At 54.0% G+C, this 19,426-nt stretch overlaps 8 protein-coding genes across 8 annotated transcripts; 3 read left to right on the forward strand and 5 right to left on the reverse strand.

The window, feature by feature from the left end:
• Positions 1 to 1,763: 1,763 nt before the first annotated feature.
• On the reverse strand, positions 1,764 to 2,784 carry CCMA1212_003224 (uncharacterized protein; the record flags this gene model as incomplete). The annotated part of the gene is made up of 2 exons (XM_073700578.1): positions 1,764 to 2,599; positions 2,751 to 2,784. The coding sequence occupies 2 exons, from the start codon at positions 2,782 to 2,784 to the stop codon at positions 1,764 to 1,766; spliced, it is 870 nt and encodes a 289-aa protein (XP_073560901.1).
• A 1,486-nt stretch (positions 2,785 to 4,270) lies between these two features.
• On the forward strand, positions 4,271 to 5,068 carry CCMA1212_003225 (Dolichol-phosphate mannosyltransferase subunit 1; the record flags this gene model as incomplete). Its single annotated transcript, XM_073700579.1, has 2 exons — positions 4,271 to 4,383; positions 4,450 to 5,068. The coding sequence occupies 2 exons, from the start codon at positions 4,271 to 4,273 to the stop codon at positions 5,066 to 5,068; spliced, it is 732 nt and encodes a 243-aa protein (XP_073561204.1).
• Positions 5,069 to 5,278: 210 nt separating this feature from the next.
• Positions 5,279 to 6,213, reverse strand: CCMA1212_003226 (3-oxoacyl reductase; the record flags this gene model as incomplete). Its single annotated transcript, XM_073700580.1, has 2 exons — positions 5,279 to 5,970; positions 6,048 to 6,213. 2 exons carry the CDS (start codon positions 6,211 to 6,213, stop codon positions 5,279 to 5,281), a joined length of 858 nt encoding a protein of 285 aa, XP_073560903.1.
• A 507-nt stretch (positions 6,214 to 6,720) lies between these two features.
• On the reverse strand, positions 6,721 to 8,237 carry CCMA1212_003227 (uncharacterized protein; the record flags this gene model as incomplete). Its single annotated transcript, XM_073700581.1, has 4 exons — positions 6,721 to 6,912; positions 6,968 to 7,976; positions 8,029 to 8,074; positions 8,168 to 8,237. The coding sequence occupies 4 exons, from the start codon at positions 8,235 to 8,237 to the stop codon at positions 6,721 to 6,723; spliced, it is 1,317 nt and encodes a 438-aa protein (XP_073560902.1).
• Positions 8,238 to 8,672: 435 nt separating this feature from the next.
• On the forward strand, positions 8,673 to 10,924 carry CCMA1212_003228 (uncharacterized protein; the record flags this gene model as incomplete). The annotated part of the gene is made up of 2 exons (XM_073700582.1): positions 8,673 to 9,879; positions 9,939 to 10,924. 2 exons carry the CDS (start codon positions 8,673 to 8,675, stop codon positions 10,922 to 10,924), a joined length of 2,193 nt encoding a protein of 730 aa, XP_073561203.1.
• Positions 10,925 to 11,041: 117 nt separating this feature from the next.
• CCMA1212_003229 (uncharacterized protein) lies at positions 11,042 to 12,140 on the reverse strand (the record flags this gene model as incomplete). Its single annotated transcript, XM_073700583.1, has 3 exons — positions 11,042 to 11,209; positions 11,284 to 11,514; positions 11,568 to 12,140. 3 exons carry the CDS (start codon positions 12,138 to 12,140, stop codon positions 11,042 to 11,044), a joined length of 972 nt encoding a protein of 323 aa, XP_073561202.1.
• A 720-nt stretch (positions 12,141 to 12,860) lies between these two features.
• On the reverse strand, positions 12,861 to 13,639 carry CCMA1212_003230 (uncharacterized protein; the record flags this gene model as incomplete). Its single annotated transcript, XM_073700584.1, has 4 exons — positions 12,861 to 12,955; positions 13,020 to 13,109; positions 13,427 to 13,612; positions 13,633 to 13,639. 4 exons carry the CDS (start codon positions 13,637 to 13,639, stop codon positions 12,861 to 12,863), a joined length of 378 nt encoding a protein of 125 aa, XP_073561331.1.
• Positions 13,640 to 13,803: 164 nt separating this feature from the next.
• Positions 13,804 to 16,542, forward strand: CCMA1212_003231 (Serine/threonine-protein kinase prp4; the record flags this gene model as incomplete). Its single annotated transcript, XM_073700585.1, has 5 exons — positions 13,804 to 14,531; positions 14,622 to 14,866; positions 14,915 to 15,816; positions 15,873 to 16,241; positions 16,321 to 16,542. The coding sequence occupies 5 exons, from the start codon at positions 13,804 to 13,806 to the stop codon at positions 16,540 to 16,542; spliced, it is 2,466 nt and encodes an 821-aa protein (XP_073561633.1).
• Between the last annotated feature and the right edge of the window lie 2,884 nt (positions 16,543 to 19,426).

A 19,426-nucleotide genomic window follows, 5' to 3' on the forward strand; every position in this document is an offset into this window, starting at 1 on the left:
GAGATATTTTCAGCTTCCACTCCATGGCGCTCTGCTGTAGATGTTTGTCTGTGCTGAACATCATTCGCTGTGCTGTCACGCGACATGGCTGCATGCGATCAATCCGTTCCGTTAGACTGCACCACCGGAGAGGCCTCCGTGCAGTTGTCGTATACCTTACCTTAAGCTTAGATAGGATGAGACCCGTATACGAGCATTGTCGAACCTTTCAAATCCACCTACCCATCAGCGACTGCGCGTATTCACGGGAACCATATCCCAAAGTCGAAGTCGCTGCCATCTAATGCTTGCATGCCAAGCACAACGAAGTCTGCTCCCCCTGAATCTCATCCCGGTCGCTGCGTGTCGTTCGCTGGAGCCAAAATGCCAGCAGTGGAGGCCCCTTCACTCCACTCCGGAGTTGCTCTATTGCCCGGTTATCCGGGGAGAGCAGGGGGCCTTGTCGACGAAATGATGGTTGCAAAGTGGGAATGTGATGGGACTTGTAGAAGTGCATGTTTTCGTATTGGCGCAGATTGCATGAATGTGCGTGGAAGGTGAGAGCTTCACACATACATGATGACGAAGTGTTTTGAGTAGCGGAGCGAGCTGGTATTGATCGGCTGGAGATGGATACCTTGGGAACAGAAATAGAGAGTGAGGAACAGAGATTGAGAAGTTTTTTGCGTCACATGCAATGCATCTATGATGTACATGGAGGCGAAAACGTCCCCACTATCAGGCAGTTGACGATGTCGCTCAACGAACGCATCTCTAGTCAATCTTTGTCAATGGGGAGAGAAAATAGACGAGAAACTAAATAGCTTAGATATATGGCATCATGATCTCCGTATACAAAGAAACAGGCCCGCAGAAAGAGATCGCACGCCAACTTACGTCACGCTTATTGGAGACCAAAGGAAAGATTCTCACCAACGGTCTTCAGAGTCTGCTCCTCACCTCCATTCATTACAGATGCACTCCTTCGCTTGCAAAGTCCCCAGTTCTCAAACTCATCGGCTGGCTTTCTAGACTAGGTTGCCCTGCAAGAGTTGGAGAACCATCGCAAAGCATGGCGATCCCCTCCATTGAACAGCATGTCCACGACGACCGACTTCCTACTCGAGCAAACTCCCCTGAGTGTGGTCTCAGTCCTTTCCGCTCATGTTGAACACTCGATCTGACTTGGGTCCGTTTGGATCGTTTCCGTCTCAGATCGTGTCAGATCCAGAGTTTCAGTGAACGACGTCCCTCAAGATTCTCATATGCGCTGTGGTGGTGAGGATGAAGGTTTCGCTTGAGGACCGGTGCCGAAAGACACATATAGATCAAGAATACTTCTGAAATCCCGAGTATAGATGGTCAACCATGCTACTGTTGATGCCATCCAATCACATCGCCAGTATCGGTACTGGTACTCTGGTAGACATCGTCTTCCGTCACTTTGCTACAATTTCTCGTCATACAATTTCCATTATCATCAAAACTGCCCAATACATGAAAGCTATAGGAAAGAGTACACAAACGTAATAATAAACTCGAGCTTGCCAATGACACGGGGCATCTCAAATGGACAAGACCATGCCAAGGTACCGTTGGTCCATTCTGACAAATACTTTTGGCAAGGCAACCAATATACACACAGCGATAGCTAAGCAAACAGATCCAGCACTCCCATTCCTCGAGCATAGCCGTTTTCGCCGTAAAATCAGAAGCAAGATGAATCAAGATAGGTCAAGAGCCCAGTAGTAGATTTGTGGTAGCCGGTTGGCCGGCCATTGGGCTCAAATCTCGACAGGCCCCTGACTCCGGGTCTTGCGCAAGGTCTTGCCCACCACAGGAGCAGCCTTCTTATCCTTCTTGGGGCGGCCCGGCTTACGAGTGCCGCCGTTGCTGGCCGCCTTGCCGTTGTCGTCGATTTTCACCTTTTTGTCTGCGCGCTCACTTTCTTCAGAGTCCTCCTTCTCGGCCGCTGCTTCGTCGGCAGCAGCGTCAGCATCAGCCGCGTCGGGCTGCTTGCGCTTCTCCCCGGCGGCCGTTGACGACGTCTCCGACTTGTCCTCTGCGTTGCCCGTCTGGAGAGCGCCGGCCATCAACTCGGCAGGCTTCGACTCGCCGTTGGGAGTCGCGGGCTTGTCAACAATGGAATCAGGTCCGACGTCACTTCCGGGCGCAGAAGCCGAAGGCGTCGGCAGCGGCTCCTGAACCTCGGTGATGAGGACGGGGTCTTCCTTTGGCTTCTCAGGCTCTTCTGGCTCCGCGGAGAGTGGCAGCTCTGGCCGCGGTGACCCGTTGGCCGGAGTCGACGTATTGACGGGAGTCTCGGGGACGGACTGGACTTCAACAGAACGCGGTGGCTTATGGGACTCCTTGAAGGCCTCGGCCATGCTTGGGGGTTCCTGTGCCGGCTTTGCATCCTTTGCATCCTTTGCATCCTCAGGCGCTTTGGTGTCGGAAACGATGGGAAGCTCTTTGGGCTTGTCAGAAGGAACTGAGGAGTCTGCGGGAGCTTCTGGCTTGGCCGTGTCCGCGGAAGCTTCTGGCTTGGCCGTGTCCGCGCCCATGTCCACGGTCGGAGCTCCAGCTTGAGCTTCGGGAGCTTCAGGAGCAGGCGCACCGACTGTTGGTAGAGGTCATGTCAGCAGGTTTGCGATTGGGCTCAGGATCAGAAGAAGCGCGCTCAAGGGGGGATCGTCTTGTCCTTGCACAGCATAGATCAATTGAAGTCAACTTGGAAGGAATTGAGGCTGGTTCGCTGGAAAGGGCAGTACCTTTGTCAACAGCTGGAGCGATGCCGTCCGACATGGTGTTGGTGTTGATGACGTAAGAATCGGGAGAGTTGTCGCGCGCGCAATGGCAGCGGATGGAGAGCTCAGGCAAGAGGGTGCAGGCGATGGAGGAGGATGAGATGCGCGCTTGCAGGCAGAGAAGATTCAATTAAGGGCGAATGTCACCGATGGAAGCGGAGGAGAGGAGAGGCGATGATTGGGGGGAGGTAGAAGCAAGCAGAAGCTGCAACAAGAGAAGGTTGGAAGCAGAAGCAAGAGCAGAGAGACTCCAGCTTCACCGGTCCCGCGGTTCCACAGATGGGCGATTACTGTACTTGACGACTCCTCCTCCTCTTCCTTGCTCGTTCTTCGTTTCTGCTCACAAGGTACTGTAACATCTAGTTATTCCGAGATGATGTCGCGCGCCCGCCATCCCACTGCGGCAGGGAACCTTGCCTGCTCGAAACCCTTTTGCCGTTGAGCAAGAAAAGGCCATGCCTGGCGGCGCCGTGTGGGTACGTCTGCTGCGAGGAAGCGGCGCTGATTTGTCTGTCAGCCCATCGCGATCACGAACCAGGACAAGCCGACACAGTGCCTGCGGCGGTCGCTCGATGGAGGTGGACAAGGTTGGCGGCGGCAGCAGCAGCGAGGGCGAGGAGTGAGGACCGGGGGGGTTGGACGGTGTGAATTTGTCGCCATCGGGACCGTAGGTTGAAACGAGCAACTCTTGCGGGGAGATGGAGCATCGTCCGTCGTTGGCGCATGTTCGTACTGTACGGCATTTGATGCTCGTACCTTATGCGAGGCACGCAAGGCAAGGTCAGGGCACTGTACTGTAATACTAGTACAATGGAGGCGACGCCACCTTGGAGCGCCTTTCAGCTCCGGATTCATCCAGTGAAGTCGCGACGTCGGTTGTCTATGGGCGGGGCTGCAGCGAGTTTGACGTACTCGTACCTTCTGGACGAATGTACCGATGCGATGCGCTGCGATGCGATGCGATGCATGCACGTCTGTCTGGCTTTTGGTTGTTTGCGAAGAGGGGACTGGCTGGCGATGGGGAGGTGATGGGGTTGATTATTGGAGTGCCTGAAATGCCCACGATGCCATGGATAGCTGTTTGATACCGGATTCTGGTAGCCAGCCGTCAAGTATCTGGATTGGAACAATATCAGCATGCACATCAAGAGTCTGATACTGATGAATGCCTTCTCAATCCTCAGATTTCTCCCCAGTAGGTAGACACTTCACCTCATACCTCGTAGCAATCGTTGATGCTTAAGATGCATGGCACTTGTTTGAACCGCTGGAACCAACATAGCCCAACGCTGTCAATGTCTGCTTAGTCATCAGCCATTCAGCACCCCTAAACTGCCACCTTTCGGCAGCTTCCACCTCCAGAGGACAAGTCGTATCAAGCTGCAAGACGCGAAACCCAACTTCAGCACACTCATTTATCGCCCAATTTACGCGTCTCTTCTTCGTTCTTCTCCTTATTTAATATACTCCAGCACAACGACACCATGGCCCCTACAAAGAGCACCAAGGACAAGTACTCGGTCATCCTGCCGACGTACAACGAGCGCAAGAACCTCCCCATCGTCGCCTGGCTGCTGAACCGCACCTTTACAGAGCAGTAGGTCCAGTTGTCTCTCGTCTTCCATCTCTACTTTTCAATCTAGAGCAGCACTGACGTGCCCAGTCAACTCGATTGGGAACTCATCATCGTCGACGATGGCTCGCCCGACGGCACCCAAGACGTCGCCAACCAGCTCGTCAAGGCCTACGCCCCCCACGTCGTCCTCAAGACTCGCTCCGGCAAGCTGGGCCTCGGCACCGCCTACGTCCACGGCCTGCAGTTCGTCACGGGCAACTTCGTCATCATCATGGACGCCGACTTCAGCCACCACCCCAAGTTCATCCCGCAGATGATTGCCCTGCAGAAGAAGGGCAACTACGACATCGTCACCGGCACGCGCTACGCGGGCAACGGCGGCGTCTTCGGCTGGGACCTGAAGCGCAAGTTCGTCAGCCGCGGCGCCAACCTGTTTGCCGATACCGTCCTGCGACCCGGCGTCAGCGACCTGACGGGCAGCTTCCGGCTGTACAAGAAGAGCGTGCTGGAAAAGGTCATTTCCAGCACCGAGAGCAAGGGCTACACGTTCCAGATGGAGATGATGGTGCGCGCAAAGGCCATGGGCTGCACCGTTGCCGAGGTGCCCATTTCCTTTGTGGACCGCGTCTACGGCGAGAGCAAGCTGGGCGGCGACGAGATTGTCGAGTACGCCAAGGGCGTGTTTTCTCTGTGGCTCAAGGTTTGAGCAAAGCAGTTGCAGAGACGGGCGAAAAAGGAATGATTTTATACGAGAGTTCTGGTGGGCCGGCGTTGATCTTACGGAGAAGAGTAGCTCCCGCTTCCATTTTCACACATAATATACCATTGCCATTTTCTGTTTATACAGGTACCAACGCTCACATCACACGACATGCCGGCATGAATATGCGAATATACACACATCTATTCTTTCAGTCTACATATTCCTCCCACCCGTCACCATGATGGTCTGTCCTGTTACGTAGGAGAACAGCGGGCTCGCTACAGCCAGGATCGCACTCGCAGCCTCCGCCGCCGTCCCCGGCCGCCCCAGGGGAATGTCCGAATGAGTGGCACCAGGCTTGCCTCTCCCCGGGACGCCAATGGCAATCTTCTCGCCGTCCGGCCCAATCACATACCCGCCGTCCTCCTTGGCCGCCGTCAACCTCGTCTGGATATAGCCAAAAGCAACAGCATTCGCCCGCACGCCAAACGCAGGGCCCCATTCCTTGGCAATCGTCTTTGTGAACCCGACAAGACCGGACTTTGCCAGCGCGTAGTTGATCTGGCCCGCATTCCCGTGGATGCCCGAGGTCGACGAGACGGTGACGATGCAGCGTGGCTCGCCGTCCTTGATGCGAAAGTAAGGAGCCGCCTCACGGATCATCTTGAAGGGCGCGGTGCAGTGGATGGCGATCATGGTCTCCCACTGCTTGTCGGACATTTTGTGGATGACGCCGTCGTAGGTGTAGCCCGCCGAGGCGACGAGGATGTGGATCTTGCCGTTGCCGAAGGAGGCTGCTTGGGAGATGAGGGACTTGATGTAGGCTGGGTCGAGGACGTTGCCTGGGACGGAGAGGGCTTGCTGGCCGGATTGGCGGATTGATTCGGCTACTTGGTTGCATTTTTCTGTTTGGCTCGCGTCAGTGTCATTGGGACGTGAATGAGAGTTGTCTGATTGGGTGTGATGAGGGGGGATTAAATACCGGCATCAATGTCTGCGACTACGACTCTTGCGCCTTCGTTGGCGAAGAGGCGGGCGGTTTCGGCGCCGATGCCTTGGCCTGCGCCGGTGATGATTGCTGTTTGGCCTGCGAGGAGGCCTTTGGGGTAGTTGAGGTGGCCGACGACCTGGGAGATTCTGTCTGTCATTTTGATGAGAATCTAACCAAAGAGCATGAAGATAACTTGTAAAGATATGAGAATGAGGTGAAGGGTTGTATGAGAGAGAGCTTTGAGCGATGTAGCTTAGGTATATGGATGTAAGGTACCGAGGCTCGGCGGCTCGAGTTTGCTGGATCGGGAAATGGGGACGGCAGGCATTGTGTGGGGTAAACTGGGAGATGGAGTACCCGGTAGCTGTGAGGATGATACTCGAGAGTGCTCAAGGCTCTTCAATTCAATGACTTTCCAGAGATTTGTGTACTGAAAGGGAGTTTCCTAATCATTTCCGTAAAGTATTGATTCCAATGCTATTGGTTGCATACGGCGCTGTAAGAAAGCGTTGATAAGTGTCTATCCTGAATGATCCAGACTGGACAGCCTCCTGCTTAAGCTCACCGCGTATTCATATCATAATGTACGCTCTACCTAACAAGTCTACCGTATACCCAAGTCATCCAGGTCAAGAATCCAACTTGTTGCTTTGCCCAGCAACTCTCACAGCTTAAAGTCGGCATTCGTCTTCTCCCATCCAAACGGCGATTCCTCAAGGTTAGCCACCCTGTCTGCGAGCCTCGCCTTGAGTATTCGGTTCCTTTCCGAGCACAGTTCGTATATCGTCGAGAGGTTGAAGAGGAGCGTATGCGACGACAAGCCCGAGTCAACCAGCTTCTCCAGTATCGTTCGCCCCTTTAGACCTTGTCAGTAAAGCGTCGACAGCGTGAGAATTGAGTGCAAACGTCACCTCTTGAATCCGTCCAAGATAGATGAGGCACACTGCTTGGTTCACGCCAATCATCTCGTCCGCTATGGAGCTGTCAAATTCCTGCCACTTCTGCAGTGCCTCCTCATAGTTTGAATCCGCCATGTCGCACAGCGCCAGAATGATCTTCTCCACGTTCTCCATGTCTGCAGAGCACTGGCTTGCGCAAGCCTTTGCATTGACCGTATCGCCAAGGTGCAGCCACAGCAATGCCTTGGACAGCGCAAGCTTGCCGTCGCCTCGATCCCTTAGACTGCTGAGATGGTGCGCTGCGCCAGAGAGATCGTCCATCTCGATCAGGGCGCCTGCGACTTTGATGCCCAGCTCGTGCAGGCGTGACTTCCACAGCTCTCTTGCAGAGTTGTCGTGTGACAGAGACGCCTTTTTGATGCGGTCCCTGGCTTCTCTGGCGAGGTCGTGGTAGCTCATGACGGCTCGGCGGGCATCACCAAAGCCCAACGCCTGCAGACGCACGTGCAGCACGCGCAGCTCCCACGGCACGAGATGCTCGCCCGTGTTGTCGTCGATGTATCTGCGGGCGTCGTTGAGATCCTCCAGTGCCTTGGCTTCCTGGGCCGCAAGCGAGGTGGCATCGATCAGGGTGAGACAGGCGAGCCGGGTATACAGCAGCCGAAAGATCCTGGTGGCATCTTGCGGATCAATGGGGCTGCCGTTGACGGTTGATCCTGTCAGTTCTTGAGCTGCTGCGATGGCTGCTGCTCGGAAGTGGCCTTTGGCGAGGAGCTCTTCTAGGGGCGTCTCGGAGGTGGGCTGCTTGGGAGAGTTTCTGAACGCAGGCGGGACGTTTTGCACGTTGAGGGGATGATAGATCTCGGGCTGGAGGAGGAAAGAAAAGTCCTTTGGCCTTGCCTCTCCCAGATGGGGAGTCGGAGATGGCGGGACGTTGCGAGGCTGTGATGCGAAGGCTGGTGATGGCTGGAGGCTCGGGCTGAGCTGAGGGGTCGAAGTCGTCGGAGATGTCAGGAGTGCACTGGCAGGCGATTAGACAGAGTGATGGTTTATACATGGCTCCATAGACTGACTTGTCGGCATCTAGAGGGCCTTTGGTAGAGGACCTCGGTCTTGTTGCTGCGTATGAGCGTCAGCAAATGTACAGAGCATCTCCTATTACTTGGTGCGTCTTGAATCTCATATCATGGCCACTTCGCTATGAGCACATACCCCGGGTAATGGACGCTTTGTTTCTTCTGTGGCCCTGGTCCTGTGTAGGAGTACTCTGTTGTTCACTCATTATATCCAGAAATAACAAACAGTGAGTAAGTAATTATAGATTCTTTGTAGGGAAGCTCAAAATGTTGTTCACTGAGTTTATTGCGTAGGTGATGACCGCCAGTCAGAGGCCTATTGGTGGTGGTACTGCATCGCCGGAGAATCTTCGGGTGTTGCTTCCGTCTCGATGACCAAAGAGCGTCGACATGCAGCAAACTGTAGGCCATCATTTACCAACAAACCATGTGGTCATCATGAGTGCTTTCAATTGCTGAAGTTTCTCAGAAACATAGAAGAGACAATGGGATGAATCATTATCATCGAGATCTGGAGACACGAAGCTAATGGTCGAGACCAAAGGAATGTATCCCTTCTTTCACTCAGTGCCCCACCAAGCCGTGGCTCTCATTCTCAAAACTTGACAGCCCATGCTTCATTCTTACACCCGCGACGCACCATGAGAACCAGAAGGTCGAATCGCGCAAAACGGTACACGCTCGATCAATACGACTTCCTCGAGTCTGGAGACGAGGAGCAGCCTCAGAAGCAAAAGAGTCGCAAGACTGCCGACGACAATGACGAGAATTTTGAGGCAGCCGCCGAGGAGCGCAGCGCTGGAGAGGACGAGGAGGAAGAGGAGAATGAGGACGAGGACGAGCAGATGAACGACAGCGGCAGCGATGTAAATGCAGCAGAGAGGCCGTCTCGCCAGCGCTCAAAAAGGACGAAACAGGTGAAACCGACCAAGCAGAGCAAGCCAGTCGACGTGGGCGTCCTGGAAGTCACCGGATATCTCGACATCGAACTCGTCCCTCCAGAGGGCCAGCACAAGGGCTATGTCGGGCCTTATGACCGCGGAATGCGCAACAAGGCCCTGGCGAGGACCTGGTTCGGCCCCAATCCTGATCGCATAAGCATGGCCATCGAGCTGCTGGAGCGCTGGGCCGGCTGGACGCTTCTCCCTCCAAAGGTGCCGCAGGACGAGGACGAGCCCACGGACAAGGGCTTCTGGATTCCCGGCGGGCTCGACAGGGAGGCTCGTCTTGCCGAGAAATGGCACGTGCAGATGAGCGCCGCGCTGCCGTCCGAAAATGTCTGGTTGGAGCTGAACTGGGAGGAGTCTCAGGCGTATCGATTTCCCCAACTGAGCATGCCCATGTTGACGGGCCCGTCGGAGACACAGCTGGAGCTGTCGATGGAGCCTGGACGCTGCTATTCCATGTCGCAGAGCAACATACCGTACGACCAAGACAAGGACGAGGACAAGGTGCAGAGCGGATGGGTGCTGGATGTGGGCGGCATCGTCCTGAGCATGGACTGGGCGCCCCGGCGAGACAAGAATCCCAAGCAGCTGCTTGCTTTGGCAGTCATACCCCAGTCCGACCAGGAGATGTACAACTACGAGGAAGAGTCCGTAAAGCCCGGCTTCCAGAAGCAAGGCATTGTTCAGATCTGGGAGTTTCAGGGGGTCACGACGGACGATGCGTTCATCCGACCATCGACCGAGCCTGCAATACTGCGAAAGACGCTGTGCGTGGACTGCGGGAGGATCAGACGAGTCAGATGGAGCCCGTCGCGCAACCACATTGCTTTCCTCTGCAGCGATGGCAGCGTATACATTGCCGATGCTGGGGAGCTTGACGGCCAGGAAGAGGGTGTCTACCGTAAGCCCACCGAACAATGTTTTTTTTTTTCCCTTTCTTCCAGTCCTAACAAATCATAGATCAGCTACATAGGCCACTTGCGGTTCTCAGTCTAGCTGATGAGTACGCCATCAAGGCGACAGCCATGACTTGGGTCAACTGCAATCGAATGGCTGTCGGCTATTCCGACGGCTCCATCGCTCTCTGGTCGATTTACCCTCAGTGCCTCTTGTCTCGGCATCCTGTCCATCACAACGACATTATCGACATGGCATCGGGATACCCGACCATGCCGACTGTTATTGTTTCTCTTCCAGTTGGCGGCACCGCTCGGATCCTTGACCTCCAAGCCCCGAGCTACGAAGTCACCGAAGCCCAACGACCGCTGGTGCATACTCAGCCAGGCCTCCTGGGCTACAGTGACCATCTGCTTGGTTTCATGTCCATATATCCTTCCGCTAGTGCCTTGAACACTGTCATTGGATTTTTACACCATGCGCATTTCCCCGTATGCAGGAGGATTTTCACGGGGGATAGTTTCCTCACGTGCTTGGCCGTTGGGCGACTTCATCCCTATCTACTCGTCGGCACTATGGACGGCTCTCTATGGTGTTTCAACGCGCAGACGGAGGTCTTTAGCAATCGGCACGAAATGACAGACAAGATTCGCATCTTCCGGCATGAGCACAAGCCGGGATATCTGTTCCCTCCCGACTCTCCTGCGGCTGCTCGAGGGGTGTGTCGCGTGTCGCACGGCTATGGAGTGGACAAGAATAGGAATTCGAAGCTCGACGGCAAGCAGACCGCGAAGAAGGGCAAGAAGTTGCGAGCCAAGGAGCCAGCTGAGGTTCCCGAGGCCGAGCGGGAGGGCGACGGAGAAGAGGACGAGGATGAAGCTGGGGATACGGATCCGTCACGAGCAAGGCTGCACGAGGCGCTGACGAGAATTACTGCTATGGAGTGGAATCCGAACGTGGACTATGGATGCTGGGCAGCGGTGGCCATGGGGTCGGGCCTTGTACGAGTAATTGATCTGGGACTGGAAAAGTACCCTGAGACGGCATAAGGGCATGAGGTGATTGAGTGTAAGTGTGATAGCCAAGTCTATGTAATGATCAATCTATATCTCAATATGCAAATGCATGCACCAATGCTCTACCTATCACGTTCTAGGCTATAGTGTCTACAATTCTAAGCATAGGGAGTCCTTGTGTTGATGGTGATAATCAAACGCCTTCGCCATGCCGTAGAAATGGGTTGCTGCAGCAAACACGACAAACATGTGGAAGATCTGATGGGAGTGGCCCCAGATGTCAAATGCGCCAGGATAACTCCTCTCCGGCCAGCGAGCCTAACAAGTAAACGAATGTCAGACAGAGAGCGCTGTTTAAGGAAGCACACGATAATGAAGAGGAGAAGACGAACCGCATAAAGGAATGCACCGAAAATGTACATGAGGCCGTGCAGGACGACCCAGCTGAGGCTCATCTTGTCCTCGAGGGTTTGGTAGCCGAACTTGAGGAGACCGTGGCATACGGGGATGATGCCGGAGAGGCCGAGGCTGACGAACATGAGGGCGCGGTAGGGCCTCCAGGCGGGTGTCCGGAATTGCTCGACCCAGGAGACGACGACGCATCCTATACCCAGGAGGCATATCTGTGCCCCTGCGTTAGCACTTCTTTACAAGGGGGTTTCTTGTTGGAACTCACCAGGTACAAGTACTCCGCCATGAGCACCGGATGGCAAAAGAAGCCGTAATAGAGAGCAGGCACATAACTGCCCACGATCAAGGCCACGATGCCCGTGTAATCCAGCTTGTTGCCCCATCTGGCAACCTCCGGGCTATGGTCCGTCAAGGCGTGATACGTGGCGCTCATGCCCAGACAAACGACGGCACTCCCCAGGAAGCACGCAAAGACGAGGACGTCCGACGACGTGGCCGATTCATAACGCGGGCGAATGACAAGATACAAGTAGATTGCCGTGAGGATGGCGACGATCGCGCCAGACAGATGAGACCAGATGTTGACGGACTCGTTGTGCAGGTACAGCAGCGAGCGGGCGGACGCGGCGTACGAGGGGATGATGGGGCGGTAGCCGGTGAGGATGAAGGCGTTGTCGCGGCGCCAGGCGGGAAGGTCGTCCCAGGAGAGGAGGGAGGAGAGTTTCTGCTCGAGGGCGTGTTCGGCGTGGATTGCGGCTGAGAGGAGGGTTTCGGAGAGGGATGGGCGGCGGTTGCGGAGGGTTGAGGAGGATGAGGATGAGGGTGCGTCTGAAGGCATTGGGGTGGGTTTTGGTGTTGTGTGTTGTGTGTGGTGTGTGTGGTGAGGATTTGTGTAAGTGTGTTTTTATGTACAATCTGATTTGATTCTACGTTACAGAGAAAACAGAGCAATTGAATGGAGAGTGAAAAAGCAAATATGACTGATTTTCATCCTTTATTTCAGCGTTCCCATCTTGTTGGCGAGCTGTATAAGTTGTTGGGGTTAATGATGATCCATCACCTTGTTCTGAAGTGGACCTTTCGGTGAGTGGGTGCGAACAGTAGTGGCTTGACATGTGACGGAGCGATGCCGCTTTTTGCTTGCTACAGAGTCTTTATCTTCGACAACACCATACAAGTCATCATATGGACAACTGTGCCGGATGAGTGACTCGGCATTTCTGAGAGCCCAACATTGCCGTTCAATAATACGAGAATAGATCTGCCAGCATCGCTCCGCTGCATCATTAGACTCGTTCTAGTTCAAGGGCAGACGTCAGTTGGCGCATCGCAGAGTGTTAAAGATATATATTCCCAACGCCAGAAGTTTCACCCTACATTCTAGACTGTACTGTCCCGGAAGAACGCATTTCCTACAGCCGTCGTCTCGAGATAGACTCCATCAGAGACATGCCTGCCTTGTGGCTTTCCGTATTATCGCCGCGAACAAGCAGTAGCCCCATGTAACATTTCCAAATAGCACATCGCTTCGCTCGTCGTCGCTTGTCATCGTCGTCGTCTATTTCTTGCCGCTCTTCTTGATGCCCTGGGCACCGGTATTCAGAGGGCCCTTGCCGCCGGCCTTGGCGGCCATCTCCTTGCGCGCCTTCTCATCTGCAAAAGATCAGTCTCCGTTGTCCATCGGTCTCGCAGCTTTGTCGGGAGAAGTCTCTCGTACCGGCCTTCTTCTTCTCAAGATAAGCCAGGTCGTCCTCGTCGAGGTCCTTGCCCTGCTTCTTCGGGGCCTTCAACGGCTTGGCCTTGCCGCCTAGAGTCTCGATCGTCAATCTTTGTTCTTCTTCGTGGAGGGGTAAAATTTGGCGGGGCAGCAGGGGACAGAGCGAAGAGAATCATACCTTCTCGGTTGGCACCACCCATATTGAAGTTGCGATAGAGGGAGAGAGAGATAGTGATAGAGCGTGGGTGCTGCAGGAGGAAAGGCCGGGCAAAGAGAGCGCGGTTGTATGAAGCAAGTCGGTGATGGCTGGCAGATCGGCTGCGCCCCAGTAAAAAAAAAAAAGAAAAAGGCCTCCAACAAGGCTGAACCCCGAAAAGGGCGGGCCGACCGTCGGGCTGCAGGCTTACGTAACGCAGCGCTAGCGGACGGCAGCACCCCTGCAGCGCTTCTCCAGAATTCGGTCTGGAGCGATGCGGAACGAAGTCCATTCGCCATCATCATCGTCACGATACGACGCTTCTCGATTCCGCTCTGCTCGCGTCGTTCCAGTGGCTCGAATCTCTTTTCCACAGCTCCTCTCTGTTCTCTTCTTACTGAAGCTCCTTCCTCGCACAATCCATCGTGCTGGCTGCTGGCACTCTGGAGAGTCAAAACGTTGACCTGGTTGGACTCTTTGCCTGCCACACACCTTGCCTTGTTGATCCATTACTGACACGTCTTCTGTCGACATTGATAAGAGCCGCAAGTGGCCAGGTGGCAAGATAACTAGAACAAAGGCACCAAAATGGCAAGCTCCGACGAGGGTGAAATCAGGGACCAGAGAGCTGGGGATTTGAAGGCAACTTCACTGTCGCACGCGGAGAGAAACGGTGTTGACCGTCAAGACAGACAGCGGAATAGACATTCCTCGCCCGACTTCGATACCGCCTCCAGATACAGCAACTCGTCGAGACGAAGCCGCTCGCCGCGAGGATTCAAGCGGCCGCGCGACGATCGGGATCGCTTCCCGAATGCCAGAGCCCGAGACCAAGACTCTCGCCGTGATCGCGGCGGCCGCAACGACTACAGGAGGGATGAGCACAAGAGATCGCGTGTAGCGTACGACGATCTTGATCGCCCTGCCCCGCGCGGTTCGAACCAGAGCTATGACCACGACTGGCGCAGTCGCAGAGACCGGGAGCGCGATCGAAGTCGCGAACGCCATCGATTCCAACGCGGCCGAGATCGATTCTCTGGCCGCTCGCCGCCCCGCCATCATCGAAGCCCCTCCCCGCGTCAGTACCCGCGTGGCGACCGCCGAGATGGCAAGCAATTCGCGAGAGAAGGCTACTCTGACCAACGCGATTCGAGAGAATTGCGGTACGACGACGCCGATGTGAGCGCTCGGGACAACAATTCTGCAGCTAGGAAAGACTCCGTGGGAGACGCAAACGAAGCAGGAAAAGATGATGCTAAATCTCAGAAGGATACGACTCAGAACGGCGATGCCGCAGCTCCTGCGGCTACTACGAGGTGAGTTATGCTTTCGCTTTGTCGTCTCTGTACTTTCTCTATATTCTCCGTCTCTTTTCCACGTAAAACGAGAAGCTGATTCACGGTTAGTGATGTTCCGATGATGGAGGACTACGAGGAGCCCGAAGAATTCGATGAAGAAGCAGAAATCGAACGCCGCCGCAAGCGACGCGAGGAGCTCCTCGCAAAGTCTAGCTCTGCAACGCCTCTCCTCCGTCACGCTGTTGGAGCTTCCACTTCCATGGCTCAAGCATTGTCGCCCGCCTCTTTCCAATCGGACACGCCGCAAATGTCCCAGCGATCAGACAGCAAAATGTCTCAGTCGCCTCGCTCAAGTAAGTCCCATACTGCACGTCATGCATCGACACCAACTGACTTGCCAGGCTTTGAATCGCCTCGCTCGCCCATGTCTCAAGATGCACCATCTCCCGGAGCCCTGGATGTTTTTGATGGCAAAGACTTGGTCAATTCACACGCTGCAGCCAAAGCCAACGACGAAGACGGCCCGTCTGCTGCCGAATACGACCCTACTGTTGACATGATGGAAGATGGACGAAGAGATGAGCTGCGTCATGGACAAGTCGTCATCCACGGCGAGCCTGAACCTGCTGCGGCAATTGAGCAGAACCCTGCCAAAGAAGCGCCCAGTCCGTCGCCGCAAAAACCATCTGCAGGCGAAGGAGAAGACGATGACGACTTTGATATGTTTGCGGATGAGTTTGACGAGGAAAAGTACGCAAGCAAGGCCAAGGCCAAGGAGACGGCGGTGCCAGATGAGGTAAACGATGCAACAGAGGCAGTTGACAAGGGAGGCATACTCGAAGGCGACGATAAAGACGGCTACTACAAGATCCGCATTGGCGAGGTTCTCAACGGTCGCTATATGGTCCAGGCCACGCTCGGCAGGGGTATGTTCTCCGGAGTCGCACGTGCAGTTGACATCACGACCAAGCAGGTTGTCGCCATCAAGATGATGCGAAACAACGATGCTCTCCGCAAGGGAGGGTACACGGAAATTGCCATCCTGCAGAAACTCAACGACGCGGATCCCGAGAACCGAAAACACATTGTCAAGTTTGAGCGCTCCTTTGACCACCGAGGCCATCTTTGCATGGCTTTTGAGAATCTGAGCATGAATCTGCGCGAGGTTTTGCGCAAGTTCGGCAACAATGTCGGCATCAACCTCAAGGCGACGAGGGCATATGCATACCAGGCCTTTGTCGCTCTGGCTCACATGCGCAAATGCAGCATCATCCACGCTGATTTAAAGCCTGACAATATCTTGGTAAGTGCTTTCATAATCTCTTCTGCCCTACATTGCTGACTTGTACTCTATTCCAGGTCAACGAGACTCGAAGCGTCCTCAAGATTTGCGATCTGGGAACGGCCATTGACCGCTCTGATGCCGCAACCGCACACACAGAAATCACACCGTATCTTGTGAGCCGCTTCTACAGAGCTCCCGAGATTATCTTGGGCATGCCGTATGACTACGGTGTCGACATGTGGTCAATCGGCTGCACTCTGTATGAGCTCTACACGGGCAAGATTCTGTTCACGGGAGACAGCAACAATCAAATGCTCAAGGCCATCATGGAGGTTCGCGGCCGGATTACTCCCAAGCTGTATAAGCGCGGTCAGCTTTCCTCTGTCCACTTTGACGATCAGGGACAATTCATCAGCGTTGAGCGCGACAAGGTGCTTGGCAAGGTATGTGCAGACACCATCCGGCTTTTCTGTTCTATACTCCCCATCACAAGTGGATTGTGACTAATAATACCAAATACAGACGACACTGCGGCCGCTCAACATCATCAAGCCGACGCGAGATCTACGCACCCGACTGCTTGCTGCCTCGAGCGGCATGGACGACGCAGAAAGCAGGGAGCTCAACCATTTCATTGACCTGCTGGATCATTGCCTGGCCCTGAACCCCGACAAGAGGATCAAGCCTGCAGACGCTCTCAAACATCCATTCTTCGTCCATCGCTCGGGAGCTCCCCGGCGGTAGGGCCACCGGGTGTGAGCATTGATGTGGTGCGGGGAATGCCAGTGCTCCTCTACGTTCTACATGACGTACGGCATGTTTCGTCTTTGTCCTTCTCTTTTATATATATACGTGGCCGCTCTGGTTGCTGGCCACGATACAAATGTGAGTCACTCTACTGTTGAGACCACTGGAACCTCTGCTGACATCCATGCAACTAGATTATCTGCGTGCGATGGTTTGATCTTAGTGATGAGAGACAATACTTTGCTTTCGTGTACAAATATGGGGATGTCAGTTGGTCCTCCCTTTCAGCATAAAAGCCTATGACACTCCGTGCTGGATGACGGCTTCTTGCGGCTGTCTGCTGTTGTACGTTTCTATACGATCAATCTCGACGATGGTATACAGGAGATTCGATATACTTTGGCGGTAATGGCCAGAGGCAGGCATCGGATACACATTGTTTCTACACGTCTATTACTTTACGTACGGTTTCCGCCTAAGGTTACTCTTAGAACTGCACAATGTATGACTTTGATGAACCGAGCTGTAATGTGTACTACCTACCTGACGAGGAGATGAGTAATGTGGACGTTTGAGATTCCTCGTGCGACGTGGGGCCTGCGAGAGAGCGATATGGCGTAAAAGGGGCAAGTTTCCAAGGTTTGCTTGCGTAGCGCGACTCTACCAATTGCGTGTGTTCCGTGGGAGAGGGTGACGCGTTGCTACTGTCCTCGCCGGTTTCCGGGAGGACAAAAAGTCGAGCTTCCTTTTCGATCTTGTAGAGAGTTTGCTGCTGTAAGCGGGCATATGCTTTGTGTGTGAATGCGTCCAGGGTGGGATTCTGTGTTGCGGGAGATGTGCAATGTGCAATGTGCGATGCAGTTGGGTATGTTTTGTGATGTGTCGTGGTCCGGTTCAGAGAAGGACCATGGGCTGGGGGAGCTGAAGGGGTGTGTGTATTAGCTTTGAGAGCTTTTTTTCCAATGTTCGGTTCCACGAAGGGAAGCGGTAATTGTGTTGTGTTGTGTCAGTTGAGGTATCAATAGGTTGGAGTTGACTGGTTGAAAGTGTCTTGGGATGAGATGTAGGGCTTGAGAGGCTTGGTGGGTTTGGCTCGTGATAGGGGGGCACTTTGTGTATGTGTGATGTGAGGATAGGATGGAATGAAGGAGGGGGGGTTGAAGGTGGCTTTGGCTTGGGTGTTACCCTGGGTGAGGTGAGGCGAGGCGAGGTGACAGTATGCTGTGGTATGTGAGGTGATGCTGTGAGAGGTCTGTGTTGTGAGACTGGGCTAATGTCGTGGGATGTATGTTGTGGAACGGGAGCGCCGTGTTGTGTAAGTGTAAGAGCTTTGTGGCAGGTGGGGGCCGCTGTGCTCGGAAGAAGGATTTTGTGGTGTTTCAATGTCTGGTTCTTGGTGCGTGGGCTTTGATGGGGGGAGTGGGTGTAGGGATGTGGATTGGAGGGTTGTGTGTTGCGCGGGAGGATGGCTTTGCGAGATGTTTTGTTTCCACGTTATTGTGTTGTGTTGTATGATATGTGAGGGTTTACTGTTTCGTGGTTAATTACTTGTTTGAGGGTGAGTTTTCATTTGTGATTGGTATTTTTGTGAACTGAGAGGTGATATAATTCGCCGTCATGGATTGATTGGGGGGGGTTCTTGTAGTTGATGTCATGGAGTAGTGCTGGTGATGCTGCTCTCTATATCCGAGCTGTTATTCATTGACTTGGCAAGGCATATGCCACTGCTAACCCCCATTCTACTACGCCTAGTATTCATTACTGCCCCTTAGTATCATCGTGGTGTTGCCTATGATGACGGCGAGCATTCATTCGGATTCTTATGCATCTAACTTTATGACCGGCTAAAGTTTCCCCTACAGAGATGTGGGTGTAATAATCTACCTAAGTAGCAGCACGCGAGGGATACGAGAGTTAAGCTATCGCAGGCTCGGGAGCGAAAGTAGCGGAGTGTGAGAGGCGGAAGAGCTTGGTGCGGTAAAGCACTGCATTATCCATCCAGGGGCTTTGCTTCTTGGCTCTGCATCTGCCAATTTGGCATTCGAGGAAGCTTAGCAAGAGAGACAGTCGGCGGCTTCAAGTAGATTGGTCTCTCTATCAGGGTGCCAGTCAGCACGGCTGTGGGTAATGGTATGTTGAGAGCTGTGCTGGCCAGTCGTCTGCTTTGTGTAAAATGAGTGGGCTGACGGCGAGGATGCTGTGTGCCGTGAGCTTCGTGGCGAGAGTGGCTCGTGGCGAGTGTGATCAAGCCAGGGGGATGTGCAGACAGGCGGGATCAGAGTCTAGACTTCAGGAGTGCATATCACAATAAAAACAAGAACGGGGGAGTTTCGATTGGCCGGCTGACTCATGGCCAAGAGGCCATTGTCGCGGCTTGTCTGCGATATATTGATGACAGGTGAGTGATTGGATGACACTAATCCTCACCGATATCAGATTGTATGCTATGAGAAGAGAAAAAGGGTATATAAGACTTTCTGAATAAGCCTTCGATATATGCTCTATGACTGTTGCTCACATGCTCGTCTTTGCGATGCTATTGGTCCCGGCTGTGCCCGGCTCAGGGGCTGGGCGTGTGGGGGTGGACGGGCCGAAGCGCCGGAGGTTGGACGACGGCTGAAGCAACTTCGAAGTGGATGTCAGTGAAGCTGCGGTGAATCTGAGGGGATTTGTTGTTCTCTAGAGACCTGGAAGATGGCGCAAAGAGGCTGACTGTTGGAGAAAAGGCAGTAGGATAGGTATCAAGTCTAAATCCTCGAGGCAAGATTCCAGCGAGTGTGTTACCAAGAGCACGGGGGATATCAGGGGTTTCTTTAGGGTATTTCCATTGATGCCATGCTATCCTCAATCCTCATCCTCCATATCACTGCGCATGGCTTTG

The sequence above is a fragment of the Trichoderma ghanense genome (genome assembly GCF_004382785.1).
Source record: "Trichoderma ghanense strain CCMA-1212 chromosome Unknown scaffold_2, whole genome shotgun sequence".
NCBI classification, from domain to species: Eukaryota; Fungi; Ascomycota; class Sordariomycetes; order Hypocreales; family Hypocreaceae; genus Trichoderma; species Trichoderma ghanense.